The sequence below is a fragment of the Stegostoma tigrinum genome, chromosome 27 (genome assembly GCF_030684315.1).
Source record: "Stegostoma tigrinum isolate sSteTig4 chromosome 27, sSteTig4.hap1, whole genome shotgun sequence".
Classification (NCBI taxonomy): Eukaryota; Metazoa; Chordata; class Chondrichthyes; order Orectolobiformes; family Stegostomatidae; genus Stegostoma; species Stegostoma tigrinum.
Window position 1 is genome coordinate 32,273,260 of NC_081380.1, and position 21,916 is coordinate 32,295,175.

Genomic DNA, 21,916 nt, shown 5'->3' on the forward strand with positions numbered 1-21,916 from the left:
AGGCCCGAAACGTCAGCTTTTCTGCTGCTAAGATGCTGCTTGGCCTGCTGTGTTCATCCAACTCAAAAATTAGTGATAACAAAGTGTAAAGTAGCTGTTAGCAGTCATGGGAAGTTCCCTTGTCATTCCCACCACAAACTTCAAATGGGATACTCACTTCAGACAATACGATCGGTTAGCACAACGATTAACCATCAACAACAGTCATTAACCTTGACTGTTCATGGCCCATAAATTGCTCAGGCACAAATTCTTAAACTTCCACAAACAATATAGAAGCTTTACATAAAAACTAGTAACAGGAGTAGGCTATTTAGCCCCCAAGCTTATTCTGCAATTCAGTGAGATCATAGCTGAACTGATTATGACCTCTACTTCACTTTCCTGCAACACTTGTACCCTTTGACTATCAATCAAGAGTCTACCTTTGCCTTGAAAATATTCAAATACCCTATCTTCTGATCTCTTTGGGACAGAAGTTTGAGAGATTCATGACCTTCGGAGAGAAACAAACCTCTCTTATTTTAATCCTACTTATTTTAAAACTGCATCTCCTAATGCAGGTAACTATAGGCCAGTTAGCCTAATAATCGGTTGTTGCGGAAATAGCAGGGTCTGTTATTGTGGAAGAAATAGCAAGATATTTAGGAGAGCTTAACATAACAGAACAGTCTGCATGGTTTTATGAAAAGCAAAACATGTTTGACAACTGTGTTAGAGTTCTTTTGAAGATATAACAAACAGTCGATAAAGGGGGACTGGTAAATGTAATATATTTGGATTTTCAGACTAAATCATATAGGGGGTCACATAAAAGGTTAATGCACAACATATGATCTCAGTATTGAGAGCAACATATTATAATGGATTAAGGATTGGTTAACACATGACAGTCAGCTGGGTTAACGGGTCTTTTTCAGGTTGGAACAACAAAAATAGCAAACAGGCATCGTGATCAGTTCTAGAATCTCAATTATTTATCTATATCAATGACTGGGGGTGGGGAGCAGGGTGTAATGTATCCAAATTTGCTGAAGATACAAAAAAAAAGGTGGGAGGGCATGTTAGGATGAGGAGAGGAGGAACTGCAAGGTGATAGGAGTAGGTTGAATGAGTGGGCAATGGAGTTTAATGTCAGGCACTATGAAATCAAACTTTTGTAGGAACAATTAAAAGACAATTACTTAAATGGTGAAAGACTCCAAAGGAATACATTTCCAGAGGGATATGGGTTCTTTTTTGCAATGAACAAGGTTAGCTTGCAGGTGCAACAAATAATCAGCATGACAAGAGGAATTTTGGCCTTATTGCTAGGGGTTGGGAGTTTAAAAACAGTGCAGTCTTGTTCCAATTGTACAAAAGACTAGAGAAACTACATCTGGAGTATTCTGTAGTTTTGGCTGCCGTATTTAATAAAAAGACATACTGGCATTGGATGTAGTTTAAAAAAAAAATCACTGGGCTGATTCCCAGGACAAAAAGGTTGACTATCAGAAACAGCTTTTAATCATTAGAGTTTCAAAGAATGAGCTGTGATGTTATTGAAACTCAGGAATGTGAGAAAGTACGACAGAGCAGATGCTTCAATGTTTCCACTCATGGGAGAAATCAAACCAGGAGACATTTACAGAAAATGGGTGCTCTCATTTAAAAATGAGATGCAAAGGACTCTTTTTCTCAGAGGGTACAGAATGTATGGAATTCTCTATCCCAGAGTGTGTAGAGGCGAGATAAAGATATATGTTAGCAATATCAGGAAGTTAATGGCTATGCTGAGTTGGCATGTAAAGGGAGCTTCGGCTTGGGGCAGATCAGCCATGATCTTGTTGAACAGCAGAACTGGTTTCAGGGGCCAAATGGCCTCCTTGTGCTCCAGTTAAATTTCTACGTAAAAGACAACATACCATCAGCATTGCACTGAACTTCAATTTCAATAAATGTTTAAAAGCTCAAAACTTGGCAATATAATAATACTGACAGTTTGAAACTGGTTGAATTAGATAAAGGGTATGCAACTAAAATTCGATAGGAGTGCAGCAGATCGACAGCACTTTATACACTCCATCCAATTTCAACAATGTTATAAAATACACCAGTTTATTTCTCCAGTTTAGCTTCAGTGAACAGCTGATCTAAAATTACATTGAAACAAAAGGACATATTATTCATTTCAGTTTACTTGGCGCAAATTATTTTTGGATCAATTTAGACTTTGTTTTATGATCAAAGATATTACAGTATAAAATCAAGGTGAAAAAGGTCAGTTTTGAAAAAAAACAAAAAGTACATGAAAAGAAATGACACTGTCTCTAGAGCACCTGATTGATCAAAGGACAGTTTTAATCCATAGCTAGTCTGCATATTCTGATTTTATTGTGTTTGACTTATAAAATTGTATAAGAAATAGAATTGAAAAAGTAATGCTTAAGTTATTTGTAAAATCTACAAATATTACTATAAAACAGAATTTGACCAATAATTCCTAATTAGTGTTAATTTAGGATCAATGTAGTTGCAGATTTTTTCCAGCAAAACACAGAAAAGTTCTAATCATGCCTCGCAATAAATATCCAAGTCAATAATTCATTTTAGGTTCCTTGAATCAGTTGAAACAGGTGGCTTTTCTTAAAAAATGATTTTTGATACTTCATTATTGGAGATATTTTCTCCAATTGATGCCATGTCACAATAATAATGATTAGACAGTACAAAGAAAAGCATTTATGACTCAAAGTCTTCTCTGCTTTGTAATCATGCACTTTGTTACTTTGCTAATTCCATGTGAAATTTATCAAAAGGGAACTAAGTGAAAGATGCCAGCATTGTTTAAACATTGTGTACACCACCATAAACAAGACATGTGCTAGATAAAGCATTTATTTTAGATGCCAAAACCTTTCACTGAAACCCAGTGACATCACCACAAAATGAAAGAAATATGAAAAATTTAAGGCATCACAGCATATACTCAAGTACACAATATTGATAAAATGTCCTGTGCAAAAAGTACAAATGAACATGATACTAACCTTCTGAAGTGATCTTCCAAACACAATGGAGCTGACAAACTCAAGTACAATGAATCATTTCTTAATAAATTGAATAATATCTAATATGAATTAGGTGTTTTTGGCAATGCTGTATTTCTGGTGATCATATACTGTATTTAGGCAATTCAGGTGTACATTCAGTGGCACACACTGAAAACACACGTACAAACATTCACACATCTATATAGAGTTTTATTATTCTATGACCCTTTACCCACATTCAATGCATCTCTACAATATGTTGAAAAAAATTTACACCAAGATCCAGACTATAAAAACTATGAAAAATATGCTTCAAACAGCATATGATAGGACCATAAATTCTCATTTCAATTCTCAGTAGTGACCTCTACCATCCTGATTCAAATTAAACAAATTCACTGCCTCAGTAAAGGTATTTCATAATTTATATAATAAAACAGCACCTTGAAAATTAGATGTTCAGTTTTCTAACATTTTGTAATTCCAATTGAGAAGTCTCCAACCGTAAAATTATCCAGTGTGCATTGAGAATAAATTCAAAAATAAAAGGATAACCAATGACAAATTTGAAGATGCCATTTTCATAAATGGCTGATTTGGTTTTTGTGCCCTCTGTAACCTCTGCCTACTCGTTGTATACTCCCACCCCTTGCCAAAATTGTCTGCTTCTTAAATGTATATAGCCTAATGGTAATTACTGAGACTGCATTTTATGTAAAAAGGACATAGCATTGACAATTTTTTTTTTACATTAGTTATTCAAATTACAAATATCAATTACATTCATTTTATTTGCTTGTTGTATTTTATGGAGGAAAATACAAATAAAAAAGGGGATATCAAATTTTTAAATTAATGTCATACATTTTTGGAGAGGGATAGGAAGGCAAACACACACAGCACTTTCCCTCATTTGTAACACTGGCAAGATTCAGGTGCAACAAAGCTGCAGCATACCTTCGGTTTAAAAAAAATTGTCCACCTTTTAAAATTAGCATGTGCAACCCAGACAAAATGGCACAGTAGCAGCACTGCACAATTTGCCTTCACTCAACTTCTTTTGGGAACTTTGTTCATATAAGATACAGCAAAAATAAATGAACAATTGTTTTGAAAAGGCGGATTAAGCACACACATTTTTCTTCTTAAAAGTGGGGAGGTGAAAGGTATATTGCATCTTTAAATGTTGGCACAGTTTTTAAGTACTGTCAGGCAGAGGCACAGATGGTAGATATGGTACAATAATATTCTTCATGTAGTTGACCCTTAATCAGAACATAACATCAGAAGTCGGTTCAAGATGTGCACAACAGTCAGGTGATGGTGCAAATTGCCATTCCTCCTTGTAGCATCTACTCTTCCAAAAGGACAACTAAATGTATAAGGAAAAACATCACTCCAATACTTCCCAACGTGCAGCAGATCAGGCAAATCCTCTATTAGGGTTAATGCTTATTTGTTCATTTTACTTGGCAAAAAGGTGAACATTATTGCCAATCCAGCAGAGCTGGCTTGATACGTTAATGTTTATTAATATACAGAGTGTCATCTTCACTCTCTGTTTCATCCTGAAATTCACTGCTAAGAAGTGATTTCTTTGATCCCATTGACATCATTCGGATTTCATCTTCATATTCATCTCGATGCTGCCTCAAACGATGAAAGCCATCTTTTTGGTGATTGGACTTGGCAGAGCAAACACACCAAACGATGCAAGCTGTCACAATTATTGCAGAAATGGTTGCACCTAATGGAAAAGGTTAAAAACATTCCTTGTTTCATTTCCCTCATTTTGTAACATTATGAAAGCTAGAATATCAAGTATTCAACATATACATTCACATATGATGGAGAACAGACACTACTATTGTGTCAAAAATAATTTAAACATTAAATGCAGAGATTAATAGAATATGGAAATTCCCTTGGGTTACAAATTTTAATATAAGCCAAGGTAAATGCACACAGTTAAGCAAGCAAGTCAAAACTAAAACAATTGGCTTGCTAACTTCAATTTTGCCACACTTCCACAATAAACAGTGGAAAAGGTAGACGTTTCACGGGACTGTGGAATAATTTCTAGTGTTTAACTGAAAGGATATCACAAAACTTAAGTTAAGTTTGATCAAATTATTAATCTTTGATGATCGAAATTTTAAATTAGTAGTCTGTACAAACTATAGCTTACTGTTGATAGAAATCTAAGCACAAATAACTCAATGCTGCCTCACATCAATTCTTACCTGCGGCTGTTACCACCAGTTCTCTGGGAAGGCCAAATAATTTATTATCCAGCTCAAAAACAATTAGTACAGAGGTGGCAGCTTCGTAAGAGGATACATACACCTATTACATAAAAATTTAATTAATACAGTTTTAATTTTCAAGCACAGCAGAAGTGTAAATTATATTGCCTAAAAGTGAAAAGCACCAGAAAGCAAGTCTCTCCTGTAAATCATGAGGTCATTTAAGGTTTGAATAAATTTTAATATTAGAATATATTGAATGAAAAGGAAAGCAAGTACTGTACAGAAAATCTGAAAAGAAACACGATGCATGTCTCAAGTCTGTGAAAAAGAGACAGTTTAATATTTCAGGTGCAAATGCTCAGATCCTGACAATCAGCAGTTTAAAAAAATACAAACATTCTGGTCATTAGCATCGCTGGCAAGGCCAGTTAACACACTCAGTGCTGTCAAGCAACCAACTCTCGATGCACTGATCTTGTGAAGGAAGTGTGATATCGTTCTTAAATCAAGATGGATTGTGAGTCAGAGAGGAATTTGCTGGTGATATACCCATGTGTTTGCTGCCCTTGTTCTTTGAGGCAATAAACATCTAAGTATGGAAAATGCTATTGAAGCAGCTTTGGTAGCTGCTACAGTGTATCTTTTACGTGGTATACTTTACTGGCAACGTGCAGCAATGGTGAAGGGAGGGTCAATCAAGTGAATTCTGAGGAAGGGTCCTGGGACCCAAACATTAACTATATTTTGTCTTCACAGATGCTGCCAGACCTGCTGAGTTTTTTTCCAGGAAGTTCTGACTTCGGTGTTAATCAAGTGGGTTACTTTGCTTGAATGGTCTCAAGTTGAGTGCTGTTGGAGATGCACTTGATGCAATCACAAGTCAGATTTGCGCACATAGATGCAAGACAGGCTTAGAGTCTCAAGGTGAATTACTTGCTGTAGAATTTTAAGTATTTGACCTTTCTCATAAACAAAATGTTTAGACGGCTGGAAACCCCTCCGCTACAACCTGCTGTGATTCAAGACAGCCGCTCACTGTCACTTTTGAGGGCGATTAGGGATGGACAATAAATGCTGGCCCTGCAATGAAACCCACATTCCATGTCTTAAGAAATCTGTTGTCTAAGAGCATCTTGAGTAAACTGAGCTCAGCAGCTATAATTAGAGAAAAGCGGATATGGCTTAGTGGTATTATCGCTGGACTGTTAATCCGGAGACACAGATAATGTTCAGGGACCTGGGTTCAAATCCAACCATAGCAGATGGTGGAATTTGAATTCAATAAAATATCTGGAATTAAGAGTCTGAGTCAGGAACACCACCTCCAAGCTCCCCTCCAAGTCACTCGCCATTCTGACTTTGAAATATATCGCCGTTCCTTCACGGTTGTTGGGTCAAAATCCTGGAATTTCCTCCCTAATAGCATTGTGGGTCAACCCACAGCAGGAGGAATGCAACAGTTCAAGAAGACAGCTCACCATCACCTTCTCAAGGGCACCTAGGAGATGGGCAAGAAATGCTGGCCAACCAGCAATGCTCACATCCCACAAAATGATTTGAACAAAAAAAAATGATGACTGTGAATCCACTGTAGATTATCAGGAAAAACCCATCCAGTTCCCTAATGTCCTTTAGGGAAGGAGATTGCCATCCTTGCCTGGTCTGGCCTATGTGTAACACCAGACCCACAGCAATGTGGCTGACTCTTAGCTGCCCTCTGAGCAATTAGGGACGAGCAAATAAATGCTGCCCAGCCAGCTACACCCTCATCCCATGAATATATAAAAATAGTCTTAGATCTTCTACCTGCTTGCGCTGATGCTGGTATCCTGCTGCAAGTGCATCAACATGATGTGACCCCGGAGACAGGAGAACATGGAAACGGCCCGTCTCCGAAGTCAGAACTTTAACACCTTCATTCAGAATAATATTTGCATTTGAAATTGGATTTCCAGCTTTATCAGTCACCCTTCCGCGTAAGCCTTTATGAACCTGAGGGAAACAACCTCAGTCTAGAAAATTGACACAAATTACTTAAAATAACCTTCGATTACATTAGGAAAACTGAAAACTCTAATTGGAAAACAGCTAAACATATTTTTTCCATAATTACACTTAAATTTATCATGCTGTTAATTTATATCTATTGAAACTGGAGAATGTATTTTAAAGTGATTGTGGATATTTTGACAATATAATTTCCCTCCACTATATAAAGATGGGAATACCCATCCTTTTTCCTTAATGGACTTCACATTCAGGTGTACAAATTCCATTTTCGTATTAATTTATGTAGATCACAATTGATGCCAACATATTCAGGACACTTTGGCATGCAATTTAATTAACAGAGACAACTGCGCTAGCTTAGCACATTTTGAGAACTGCCAAGACAAATACTGAACAGAACAGATCAATAAATAAGAAATACCTGTACAAACAGAAGCGAATGTCGCGGGTTGAATCATCAGTGGTTGGGGCAGTATGGCAACAGATACCCCTGAATTGATGAGGTATTGGGCAACAGACGCTTACCTCAACAAGCATACTGAGTAAAGATTTCTTGTTCTCATTCCAAATTGTAGCAAGCTCTTTGACACGTGGGAAGTTACAACAGCCCGTGTAAACTGTGATTTCAGGACAGTGACCGTATGTTACACTAAAATCCTAGCGAGACAAAAATTAGAAAACAAATCACTTTATGATACGTGTTAATGAAATTATTAAAATGTAACTTCTATCTGAAAACACAAATTCTATTTATTTCTTGCTGATGAGAATTCTAACCACATAGAAGGGAGACACCGGCTCAAACCAACAAAACTAGGCTTTGTAGAATCTCAAATTTCAAGTGTGCTTTTACTATCGGTTGGACTTCATTTGGAATTTTAGCTAGCATCACAATTCCTATTTGGAGAATTAAGTCCATTTTTCTCTTCACAGCTTGTAAGGGAGTCAATTGGAGTAGCATGGACAATTGAATTGTTGTATTCTATGACTGAGAAAGTCCAAAATATCACTTCAAAAGGTTTACACTTTATATTGCAGGATTCTGTACAGTTTACTTAATTTTGTGGAGAACCATGCTTCAGTACTTAAAATAATATCACTGACATAGTTTCAACATGCAACCAGCCATAAGAGGGCACTACAGGAAAACAGCATGGCACCTGCTTCTGCTGAACTAATCAGGTGTTGATTGTAAAACTAGAACATCTGCCAGATCGTCACTTACACTTCTGACATTGGATTAATCATGACTCATACTTAATACCCACCTTCATGCTATTCATGTGACCATGCCATTGTGCACCACGTACAATGCCACCTGGGATGTCTTCTTCTGAAAAGAGATTAAACCAATGAATGCTGTAAACTTCAGATACCAGAAGCAAATTGAAATAAAGTACACAGCTCACCTATCAAATTTCACAATGTTCAGTTTGAAAATTGTTTGAGAATAACTGAAGTGATCAGAAATGAACATTTGTAAGATCACTTGAGTTAGGAGCAATTTATTAGCTTGGACAGAAGACTGGCGAATGAACAGAAAGCAGGAAGTTGGGAGAAATAGATCTTATTCTGGTTGGCAAGATGTAACTAATGGAGATTACAGGATCTGATTGTCAGGCCTCAACTATTTACGATCTACGTTGATGACTTGGATGTAGGGATGGTAAGTACTTTACCTAAATTTGAACAGAATAATAGCACTTTGTCAATGTATTTGTACAGAAAAAAGTGAAAACTTTAATAAGCCGCTAGCACGACACCTAAAGCAAAGGCAGAAGTCATAAGAAGAAAAACAAGTAAAACTTCATCACAGTTCAATTAATAGCTCTTGGGTTCAGGGTACACAGGAAGGCTGGGCTCAAAATGCCATGCAGGGCTGAACTGAGATCGTCTTGGCTATACCATAATTCTGGGCCGCTGGAAGCCACCGCAGTGCACCACATTAAAAGCAGGTAGGGTACCATAATAAAAGGGAAACATTTTTTAAAAAGCATAGAAAGAAAAAAAATAGCAAAGTGGACTGAGTAGATTTGCAAATGGCATTAAAGTAGGTAGGAAAGTAAGCTTGGAATAAAGAAATAAGAAATTTATAAACGGATCTGGACCAGTTAGATGAATTGGCCAAAATTTGGCAATGATGTTAATATGGAAAAATGCAAGATTATTCATTTTGGTCAGACGGATAGAAAGGCAACTTATTATCTAAATGGAGTGTTTTGGTGCAAAGGGATCTGGATGTCCTCATGCATATTCATGGAGTAGTAGTATGCGGATACAGCAGGTAATAAAGAAGGCAAATGAAGTTTGGCATTTATTGCTAAGGGAATACAGTATAAAAGTGGGGAAGTGTTGCTGCAACTGTACAAGGCATTCGAGAGACCACACCTGTAGTATTGTGTACAATTTTGGTCCCTTTGAGGGGGGACGTAGCTGCACTGAAGACAATTCAGAGGTGGCTCACTAGATGGATTCCAGAGATTGATCGGCTTGCCTTATAAAGAGAAATCAAAGAGCTTAGTCCAATATTTTTTGAAGTTTGGAAGAAATGAAACATGTAATTGTGGTATATAAGATGCTAAAGGGATTTATGAAGTCGATGTAGGGGGCATGTTTCCTCATTAGGGGAACGTAGAATAAGGTCATATTATTAGGATAGGAGTAGCAGATTTGAGAGATGCCGAGGAATTCTCTCAAAGAGTCATTAATCTGTCGAATTCACTAGCCCAGAATGTTGGGGATGCTGGGACGCAGTAAGTTTAAGGAGGATACAAACAGATTTTTGATTTGTAATGGTTTGAAGCGTAATGGAGAACAAGCAGGAAAGTGGAGTTGGGGCTGAGATGAGGCCTGACATGATCGTATTAAATGGTTCGGCAGGGTTGAAGGAAAAATTGCCTTCTCCTGCTCCTAGTTCATACTTTCTTGCAGCCTTACCGCAGCAAACTCTTGCTAACAAATAGCCCAGATAATAGCAAATTTTAGCAATGCAAACCTTCCTGTCTGACTCTAATAGGAATTTCCCCTTTGAGTGCATTAGGATTAGCAATCTTAACCTTAATTTAAAAAATATTTCCATGCTTATACAGTTTGTACTAAACCTCTGATATAGAATGTTTTGTCAAGTTTCCAGATCCATCTCAGAATTGACGTAAAGCTTGCATCAATTTTATTGTCTCTGTCATGTAGGGGAATACAATTAACTCCCTGTCATACATCTTTGAATGTAAAACCATGGTGATTGATTTATTTTTCCCCTTGGTGTTTATCAGCACAAAAAATGCAAACTAATCACATTTTATGCCAATCACCAATGTACTGTGGAAACTGGGATTTGAGGAGTGCATCTAGAGAGAAGTTGACAGTGATAACATTTTCTAAATACACTGGGGGATTAGACAGCAATGGAATTCTCTAGGGTTGAAAATGTTGTAATTAAGCTTCTCCCATGGCATAGTAACACATTTCAACAGTCAGACTTTGTTGGCCAACAGTTATCAAATCTCATACCCCATACTGTTTTTTGACAATCATATACAACACGAAGAAGAGCTCTTGTAGCACAATGGTAGTATCCTTAGCTTTGAGTCAGAAGACACTGGTTCAAGTCCCAGCTGTTCCAGAGTGTTATATGACTGGGGAAATTATACACACAGCACAAGGTAAAAAGATTCCAATCATCTTTTTTTTAAAAAAAAAAAAAATCGCTGACGCCAATCAAAAATCACTTTTTGAAACACGGAATCAAAAAATATTCTTTAGATTTTAAGCCCATGTTTACTGGGTAACTAGTTTACCCAAATTTAATTGCAGGGGAACAAACACACAATTTCAGAGGACCACAGAACTTTGAAACACTTTCGCCTTTGTAATCAGTTCGAGTTGCAGAGTCTTAACACCACTCAAAAATTTGTAAATATTCAGCACCAGATTTTCAACATCTGCAAATATGTTGCTTTTGGTTTATGTCAATTTAATTTCACTTCTACAGCCTGCTCTGTCATTCAACAGGATCATGAACAATCTGACATTCCTCACTTTCATATCTTCTCCAAGACCGTTGATTCGCCAACTGATCAAGAATTCCTCAGTTTTAAACATACACAAAGACTTTATCCCCGCAGCTGTCTATGGCAAGGAGTTCCAAAGACAATCAACTCTCAGAAGAAATTCCTCCTCATCTTACTCTTAAATTGACGCTCTGTTATTCTGAGACTATGCCCTCAGGTCCTAACCTCCCCCATAAGGGGAAATCATCCTCTCAGCATTTACCCCGCCGAGCCTCATAGGAGCCTATGCATTTCAGTAAGATCACGTCTCATTCTTCTAAACGTCATTGCATACAGTTAAAGTCATACAGCATGGAAACAGACCTTTCAGACTAACCGGTCCACACCAACCATGCTCCCAGACTAAACTAGAGACCTGTCCACATATTCCTCCAAGCCTTTCCTATTCACACACTTGTCAAATGTCTTTTAAACGTTGTAATCATACCTGCATCCACCACTTCCTCTGCCAGTTCATTCCATACACAAACTACTGTGTGGAAAAAAAAGTTGCCTCTCATCTTCTTTTAAAAATCTCTTTCTCCTCTCACCTTAAAAACATACTCCCTGGTTTTGACCCCCATCCTATGGAAAAGACCTTATCTACACCCTACATAATTTTATAAATCACTATAAAAGGACACCCCCAAAGTTCCAATCAACTTAGCCTCTGCTCATAAAACAATCCTTCCACACCATGGATCATACTAGTTAATCCTCTCTGAACTATTTAATTAATGCTTTGTTCTCCCTTCCAAATGAACAACTTCACATTATATACTCCATTGCCATCTTTTTGCCCACTCACTTAACATACCAATCTCTCTCTAGACTGGAGATAATGGGAACTGCAGATGCTGGAGAATCCAAGATAACAAAGTGTGGAGCTGGATGAACACAGCAGGCCCAGCAGCATCTCAGGAGCACAAAAGGTGACCTAAACCCTTCATCAGAGAGGGGGATGGGGAGAGGGTTCTGGAATAAACAGGGAGAGAGGGGGAGGCAGACCGAAGATGGAGAGAAAAGAAGATAGGTGGACAGAAGTATAGGTGGGGAGGTAGGGAGGGGATAGGTCAGTCCAGGGAAGATGGACAGGTCGAGGAGGCGGGATGAGGTTAGTAGGTAGGAAATGGAGGTGCGGCTTGAGGTGGGAGGAAGGGATAAGTGAGAGGAAGAACAGGTTAGGGAGGCGGGGACGAGCTGGGTTGGTTTTGGGATGCAGTGGGGGAAGGGGAGATTTTGAAGCTTGTGAAGTCCACATTGATACCATTTGGGCTGCAGGGTTCCCAAGCGGAATATGAGTTGCTGTTCCTGCAACCTTCGGGTGGCATCATTGTGGCACTGCAGGAGGCCCATGATGGACATGTTGTCTAAGGAATGGGAGGGGGAGTTAAAATGGTTCGCGACTAGGAGGTGCAGTTGTTTACTGCGAACCAAACAGAGGTGTTCTGCAAAGCAGTCCCCAAACCTCCATTTGGTTTCCCCAATGTAGTGGAAGCCACACTGGGTACAGCGGATACAGTGTACCACATCTGCTTAATATGGAAAGTCATCTTGGGGCCTGGGATGGGGGTGAGGGAGGTGGTGTGAGGGCAAGTGTAGCACTTCCTGTGGTTGCAGGGGAAGGTGCCGGGTGTGGTGGGGTTGGAGGGGAGTGTGCAGCAGACAAGGGAGTCACGGAGAGAGTGGTCTCTCTGGAAGGCAGACAAGGGTGGGGATGGAAAAATGTCTTGAGTGGTGGGGTCGGATTGTAGATGGCGGCAGTGTCAGAGGATGATGCGTTGTATCCGGAGGTTGGTGGGGTGGTGTGTGAGAACGAGGGGTTCCTCTTGGGGTGGTTGTGGCGGGGGCGGGGTGAGAGGGATGTGTTGCGGGAAATGAGGGAGGCACGGTCAAGGGCATTCTCGACCACTGCAGGGGGGAAGTTGCGGTCCTTGAAAGACGTGGACATCTGGCACGTACGGGAGTGGAATGCCTCATCCTGGGAGCAGGACCGTTTCTATTCTTGTCACCTTGTCTTTGTATTTTTGTGTCGTCTGCAAATTTGGCTACAGTGCATTCACTTCCTTCCTCTAAGTAATCAATATATATTGTAAACAGTTGTGGTCTCAGCACTGATCCCCGTGGAACCCCACTGGTCACAGGTCACCAACATGAAAAGCTTATGTTCTAGTGCATTTCTTTCATTTCACACATTTTTTACTGATTCTTTGTGGAATTTCCTTTTGTGCTTACAATATTAGATTGCCGATATTAGGCCACTATATTAGATCCCAAATCTTGCTAGTTGGATGTAGGCCAGGAAACCACAGTGAACAGGAAGGCTGACAGGGTTCAGTAGCCAAAGGGAATATAAACAGGAGAGGCGAGGAAACAAGCTGGATAGGATATCCTGAATTCATACAGACATTCATATAAACGAGGAGCAGGCCGCTGTGATGGTGGTTTTCAACCCTTCTTTTTGCCTACTCCTGATAATCTTTGACTCCTTGGTTAGCCTTAAAAGCATTCAATGGCCTTACCTCCACTGCTCCGAGAAAAAGTTCCAAAGCCTCACAACCCTCAAAAGAATCCCTTCTCATCTCAGCCCTAAATAAGGCATCCCTTATTTTTAAAAGTTGTTTCCCAGATCTAGGCTTTCCCACAAGGGAAAATGTCCTGTTCAATTCCATCAGATTAAAACATTTTAAGATTGTAGGCAGGAAATCTGACTTAAATCAAAGCTTTCTGAAAAAACTTGATCTGGGGTTACAAAATACATGATGGCTTGTCAATATTTTCAATGTTAATGCAAATTTTTTTGATTTAATTTGTGCAAAATGAAAGTAATAGTCAAACCAGAGTTAGATATTGTAGTAAATTCTCACCTGTGTTATTAGGACAACCTGGATGACCCAAATGCATTTTGGGGTGATTGTTAGAATACACAGTTGCCAAATATTTCAGAGTTTCCTCATTTGCCACTATCGAGAAAACAGATCATGTCCAATGCAAGTATTAGAGGAACAATGAGGTAGTTTTCTACTTTTACAATACACAGCAAAATATTACTGACAAAACAAGAATTTTTGCTTTTCGTCTCACAGCCCTTCAAATGGATTTTTATTGCAAATACTTATGAATATGCCATCATAAACGATTACTGATTACAGATTTTTCTGAATGGAAAAGATGTCAGATCTCCCATTTATAACCAGATTTGGCTCCTTGCGCCTCACTGTTTTTTTATTATCACACATTCAACAATGAACCGTAAGAAAATAGGTAATATCGTGTGCCTCATACCTTCATAATTTGTTTTATTCAAATATAATACTCTCGCTAAAGATTGGTTGGGGTTTTGTAGAAAAGATACAAACAAAGTTACAGATTATAAATTAAAATGGTAAACAGTTATGTAGATGGGAAAAGACATTCTGGAACAGAAACTCCAGGACTCCAGCTCTGATAGCTTTGCAGCTAATACATACACTTCAGGAGGAAATTTGGCACTGCATTCAAAGTCATCATACTTCATTTACTCTTCTCACCTTTCATCTATGTAATTTAATTGTGATAACTAGATGAACTCCAGCCAATACTTTTTTAAAAAAAACCTCATTAGCTTGTAGATATTAAAACTAATTGCAACTTTCCCCTATTTCAAACTACTATAAGAGCTTGCCCAAAGTAACCAAACCCAAAACTATCCGGTTTAGTAACAAAATAACTTTACAGAGTTTACACCAAGAGAGTATTCAAATTTTCACTTCTTGGACAAAGTAAGTTGAATTTGATATAGAATAAACATGGGGTATAATAAATACATACCTGTCTGTACAGGCTTATCATAAGGATATGTGGTGAGAAGAGAGCCACCATCCAAAACAACAGATAATACAAAACCTTGGTTGAGGATCAGTTTCTCGACTATCGCTTTAGTCTCAGGTTGCATCTCCGAGAACTTCTCAGAGGAGTTTCCTGGTAAAATGCAAATATTAAAAGATGATTTGTAATGCAGTCTTCAAGATATCCAATTCCTAATCAGTCTGAGAGAAAATGCCACTAGCACTTGTATTTGATTTGATAAGAAACAATGAAGAATCATAGTACCCCATGTATAATATTCAAAATGATGTACTATGAACTAAAGAATGGTTTAAGATAAATATAGTGAATTTAGCACATTAATTTTTGAACAACACAAATGAAAAGCTATGTTAAAATCCAGGATTATTCAGGGAGTTGAAACCAGCAAGATAATTCATTTGGGTGATATGTTGAGTTTAAAATTAAGAATTATTTGGGGTAGATAACAAGTATTTCTAACAAATTAAATTAAATGTATTGAAAAAGCCATCAATTTAGGACTAAGCCTTCATATTTTTTTCCTTCCAAATATGTGAACCCAACCTGTTCAGATAGATTATGAACATAGTTGTGGGTTGAAACTGACTTTGTGGTTCAGAAGTAGGGACTCTACTACTGTGCCACAAGCTCCCATTCTTCAGTTTTGTTGCAATACTGACATGTTAATTAATAACTTTGCCGAATAACAGAAAACATCATTGGGTTAAACAATTTCTCCCTTGGCTGAACTTAAGTTAGTTAGGGTAGAGTAGTGATGAGCAATGATCCCAAAGCAAAACACATCTCCATCCTAAGCCAATGAGCTAACTTTGCTACTTGCTAAACACAAAATATAACAGCATGGATACGTTACAACAATATGGTTATGACAGGGACAAAATATGGTTTGAAACTTTAGTTTCTACGCAGAAAGTGATCCAAAAATCAGTACTCTGAGTCAGTGTTGGGAATAAAACAGCTGCCAGTGCTAATACATTTACCCATGAAATCACTGTTCAAATCTTTTCCATTTACATTGGTCAGCCCAATTTTGGACGTACACTGCCCCTCTTGGGCAACTTCTCTACCATCTGGGTTCACTGAAGGTACAATCACAATCTTTGTCTCTTCAATCAACTGGAGAGAAAAAAAGTTTTAATTTAGCTTTCATTTGCTGAGACAATAAATCTTGAAGTACAAAGCTTAACTCTCAAGCATACTTTACAACAATCATACTTGAAATATGAACAAACTGCAGTTAACTTGTGTTCAAAATTTTAGATTAATAATTGAAAGACAAAAGCCAAGAAATTAAATCTGAAAACTACTTGTGACTGCAACAGCAAGTCACATTACATTTTTAGAAGTTAATACAAACTTGAAATTAAATATATAAACCATCTTTAAATGTTTTCAGAGCTGAACTTTACTTATGTGCACGAACATTCAAGATTCCAGTGCCTGGTGCTTACAGTTATGAAGTGTAACGGTCGCATTCCATAAGGTTTTGTTTCAGTTTAAATCAGAATATTCTAACGTGATTCAGAAACCACAGATAGAATCTAATGGTTTTCACCTTTCACACAATCTTGAATGCACCTGCACTGGCTGCATGGATTTTGATTATTAAACTCAGCTTTAGCTCCTTATATCAAAAGTATCAAATTTTCTTTTGCTGTACACTGGACAATGGCTGTGCTTGAAAGGACAATTATGAACAATAGTATTACATACCATTTTTTATATGTTGGATTCATTAGCACTTTCACCATCAGGGAATATGACAGCGATGGTCACATGTTAAAGGATACGACTGCCGTATTGCCACTGTATACTTCATGTTATCAAGAATTATAAAATTTTGCAGCAGGGGAAGAGACCCTTTTGTCTGGACTGACTTATTAATGCAATTAAGGATGCCTCTATCATCATTAGAGGCAGCAAATCCAAGATTGTTAACATCCTACAAATGAAAAGATTGCTCTTCAGTTTCCCTTCTTTTGTGCTTCAAACTAATGCGGTCTGTGTTGACAGATGGATTGCTGTGATCCCGTGCATCCAAGCCTCTCAATTTTTGATTAGAGTGTATCTCTCCTGAGCCTTAATGTTCCAAAGATAACAGCCCCAGCCTACTCAATGCTTTCTCCTGACTAAAACTTTCCTGTTCTGGCAATATCCTCCCAAAATCCCATGTACCACATTTCTAACTGAAATCACATCCTTCCTGTAAAATGGCAAATCACAAGCACACACAGTGTGCTCTAACTAATGCTTTAGGCAGTTCTAGTATACTTCCTTACTCTTAGTATTGCATGTTTCAGCTAATAAAGGAAAGTACCTTCAGCAACCTTATCTGTGGACACAAAAGGTAACACTGCACTGCTCCTTTACAAGTCTACTGTGCTACTAATTTTGTGTATTCCTGCCCGGTTTTCAATCCTCAAATGCATTTGTTCAGTTCTCAAGTTTTCTGTCCACCTGACCCAGCCTATTGATACCTTCCTGTAGTCTAGGAGGTTTCTACATACAACAGTGCCAATTTTTTTTTAAACTGTCTGCAAACTTGTTAAATCAGGCCCTGACACTTACGTCTAAACCACTGACTGAAAAACAAGCAATTCAATGCAGAATCCCACCGTAAAAGAAACTTTCAATCACAAAAATACCCATTAATGCTCTTTGTTTTCTGCCACTGGACCAACTGTGTACCACTTTGTCACCTACTCATTAATCCTCTGTACTTTTATTTATCTCACTGGCTTTAACAAACCCAAATAAAAGCCTACCTGGATTTTAGGAAGGCTGTATATCAAAGGGATTCTCATCACACAGCCTCAATTCATCTCTCTTGTACCCATTCAATATTACTAGGGGCAGCACAGTGGCTCAGAGGTTAGCACTGCTGCCTCACAGCACCAGGAACCTGGGTTCAAATCCATCCTCAAATGACTGCGTGTGGAGTTTGCACATTCTCCCCAAGTCTGCATGGGTTTCCTCCCACGGACCAGGGATGTGCAGATTAGGTGGGCTGGCCAGGTTAAATTGTCTGTAGTGTTCAGGGATGTGTAGCTTAGGTGGGTTATAGGGGGATGGGTCTGGGTGGGATGCTCCAAGGGTCAGTGTGGACTTGTTGGGCCGAAGGGCCTGCTTCCACACTGTAGGGATTTTATGATCTTAACGTTATTAATGAGTTCATTAAAGTGAACACACAACAGCAACATGAGAAAAAGAGGGAAAAACTGATAATGCTGGAATTAAAAAGAATGAAAGTACTGCATCAGGAAAAGAAAACTAACATCAAAAACATGTTAACAAGTTGTGGAGCTGGATGAACACAGCAGGTCAGGCAGAGAAGCAAAGGTGACGTCTTGGGTTTGGACCCTTCTTCAGAAAAACCTTTCTAACGAAGGGTCCAGAATTAAAAGGTCAGCTTTCCTGCTCCTCTGATGCTGCTTGGCCTGCTGTGTTCATCCAGTTCTAAACTTTGTTATCTCCGATTCCAGCATCAGCAGTTCCTACTACCTGGAACATGAGAAATGTGCCCTCTGGTGCTTCAAAAAAGTATCTGTAAAGAAAAGAATTAAAATGTTGGCCAGCAAACCCTATAGCGAGGGAGCAAGCGAACCTGACAGCCATGTATGTTCACTGCACATCATTCTGACTGTTGTTGCACTAATTATGGTTATGAAATTTGGCCAAATGGAGAGCCAGAACTCTGCTCGGTCATATCATCAATACCTCACATTTCAGTATATTTGTCTAGGTTGGATTCTGTAGCATTACAACCATGAAAATGTGCAAATGACATAAGGGTAATTAGGAGGTTGCATTTGAATCACTTTGGACAATTTGGATGAACGTGCAAAGGCAGGGAAATGAAGTATAATTTGGATAAATGTGAAGTTATCCACTCTGGGAGCATAAACATGAAAGCAGATTGTCTAAAGGTGGATAGATTGGGAAAGAGGAGGTGCATAGACCTGGGTGGCCTTCTATACCAGCCACTGAAAGTAAGGGTGCAGGTTCAGAAGGCAGCAAAATGTACTTTGACATTGATTGCGAGAAGATTTGAGTACAGGAACAAGGATATCTTGCTACAATTGTACAGAGCCTGGGTGAGATAGCATTGTGTGCAATTTTTGTCTCTATTGAGGAGAGATGCTCTGTCTATGGAGGGAGTGCAACAGAGGTTTATCAGACTGACTCCTGGGATGGAAGGACTGACACATGGAGACACTGGATTGTTTAGGATTATACTCACTGGAGTTTATGAAAATGGGGTGATCTCAAAAAAAAGTACAGCATTCTAACAGGACTAGATAGGGTAAATGGAGGAAGGAGGTTCCTGATGACCTAAGAGTCCAAGACTAGTGGTTACAGTTTAAGGATTAGGGTAGGCCATTTAGGACTGAGTTGAGGTGAAATTTCTTCAGCCAGGATGGTGAGCTCGTGGAATTCTCTGTCATAGAAAATGGTTGAGGCCAAACCATCAAATATTTTCAAGAATTACTTAGTAGCTGGTAGTTCTAGTAGCAGTAGTAGTAGTAGTACTCCTTACTGGTAAGGGGATCAAAGGGAATGGGGAGAAAGCAGGAAGAGGGCACTGAGTTGGAGAATCAGCCATGATCATTTTGAATACAGGACAAACCTAGAGGAATGATTGGCCTACTCCTGTTCCTGTTGTGTGTGTTTCTGGGTATAGTAACACAGATAAACAAATTCCAATGATACTGGTGTTCACTGATAAGTGCATCTTGAGCAAAGTGACAATTGTGTAAAAGCCAAACATTTTAACTATGCATATCTTCCACAGAAGATGCACATTAACGGACAGTTTTTCTTGCATGCTGCTTTGAGCCCAACAATCAGCCAAGTATCTTCCACATACACCTTAGAAAAAAAATTTAACAGAATTATTTTTGCATCGTAGACATTATTCCCAGACAGCATTGTAATAAATTTGTGAATAATTTTAAATTGATAGAACTTTCAACAAATGTCTTGGATCTGCATGTAATTGTACTTAAGCCTTGCAAGATGCATTGATGAGATTTTCCTCCCTTCTATTCCTGAAGAAAGCACTTTTTTTGCCCCCAAAGCATTGTATGAATAATTACGATATCTGAATTCAATGGGTCAGCTTTGAGAAATTGGTTTTTACGATGAGCTCTGAAGCACTTCCTTTACAATGAAAATTGGCAATATTAAATTTATTTCTGAGCCATTAATGGCAAACTACAGACACATTAATATTGTGCCACATAACCGCACAGTTAAGGCACATAAGAGTTTCCACAAAGGATCCTGTCCACAAGGATATGTTGGTACATTAAAAAGAGTACATTTTTCAGAACATGCAAGTCATGAAACTTGATAAATAAAGTCTTTATAGCTGCAGAAATTTCAGCATTCAATTGCATAGAAAGGTATCTACAGTTTTTACTTGCTGCCAGGAAATGATATACAAAATTTTAGCAACTCCTGTCAAGATGTTATAGTCACTGGTGGCTATACATGCGAATGGAAAAAAGCAAACATATGATTTCATTTGGGCCAAAGCTCGACTGCCATTGAGCCAATAAGAGAGGGAATACAGTACAACTGTTAAACAGTTATCTAATGCAGAGAAAATATAATTTTTAAAGCATTCTCCTACAGCAAAATATGCTTAACCAAATACCAGTCATTGCTCCATATGTAAAGTAATTACAGTCACCAAGAACTCCCAAAGTCTAAATTCAAATGTAAATTGCTGGTGTAAATTCTACAGTTAATTTTCATTACATGGAGGGCAAACGTCAGACACCAAGTCATACCAGCCTCACTGACAAGACGCATTACCAACATGCTCACCTGGTCCTCAGCAAAGCACACAAAAAGATACTTGCAACAACTTGAAATTTAAATAATTCTGGTGCCTTTACTATAAATTTATTAAAATCTAGTGACGCTAGACAAACACAGCACTGTCTCAGGATTCTTCTGATATGTAGATCACAGTTACTTCCTGCTTAAAAATAGGTTGGGAGGAAAGATTCAGTCAGTCTGGAAATGTGAAAACACATTCTTGATTAAAGTAAAATTATGTGGATTGAGGTTAAAAGCAATTCACAAACACTGGCCAAAGATTCCACAGAAATAACAAGACATATATGTTGTAGTACAATGTATTACTACTAATTTCAGAAGAAAATGAAACCAAAATTTCTACCAATTATCCATCTTTCATAATAAGTATCTGCTTAAAAATAAGTATTGAAGGAAATACTCGAAATGCATGACAGAATATTACCTTTGTAATGGCTTTATTTTTCCCATAGAGAATACAAAGAAACTCTGCAAATGCTAAAAGCAACTCTGTTCCGACAGGTGCATTTCCATGAACTCCGGCAACAAATTTAATCTTTGGCTCTGCAGGTTCTTTTATGCCAGGTTTATCTGATATTTCCAGGGCCCAAATATGGCGGACTTCTACACTTTGACCCAAACTTCGTCGACATGTAAAGTAAACAAAAAGTTTAGTTCATTTTGGTACAAATATACATAGATTTCCTTGTTAATAAATATCCCAAATTGTAAACAAATTTCATAAAAACTGTCATAAGAACTCAATTCATAAGAATTGTCGTAAAAACCTACTGTTCTTTTGGAAAGGAAATCTGCCAACCCACCTGGAACACTACGACTTTAGACACACCAATATGGTCATGACTCTTATCTCTTCTCGGCAATGTACCTAGCAAGCCAC

The 21,916-nt window shown here is 38.2% G+C and overlaps 1 protein-coding gene across 3 annotated transcripts in view; it reads right to left on the reverse strand.

The window, feature by feature from the left end:
* Positions 1 to 2,861: 2,861 nt before the first annotated feature.
* The window catches only part of LOC125464528 (carboxypeptidase D-like), a 63,881-nt gene continuing 44,826 nt past the window's right edge, over positions 2,862 to 21,916 (reverse strand). The window contains exons 13-21 of one of the 3 annotated variants that reach the window (XM_048557006.2): positions 21,461 to 21,656; positions 16,170 to 16,305; positions 15,151 to 15,300; positions 14,208 to 14,303; positions 8,560 to 8,621; positions 7,817 to 7,948; positions 7,088 to 7,273; positions 5,276 to 5,378; positions 2,862 to 4,779 (exon numbers count right to left, since the gene is read on the reverse strand). In XM_048557006.2, the coding sequence (XP_048412963.1) occupies positions 4,553 to 4,779; positions 5,276 to 5,378; positions 7,088 to 7,273; positions 7,817 to 7,948; positions 8,560 to 8,621; positions 14,208 to 14,303; positions 15,151 to 15,300; positions 16,170 to 16,305; positions 21,461 to 21,656 (1,288 nt within the window). In that variant the 3' untranslated portion in view covers positions 2,862 to 4,552. Of the gene's footprint in view, positions 4,780 to 5,275; positions 5,379 to 7,087; positions 7,294 to 7,816; positions 7,949 to 8,559; positions 8,625 to 14,207; positions 14,304 to 15,150; positions 15,301 to 16,169; positions 16,306 to 21,460; positions 21,657 to 21,916 lie in introns of those variants that run through there. The other 2 variants (XM_048557005.2, XM_048557007.2) reach the window with 2 other exon arrangements.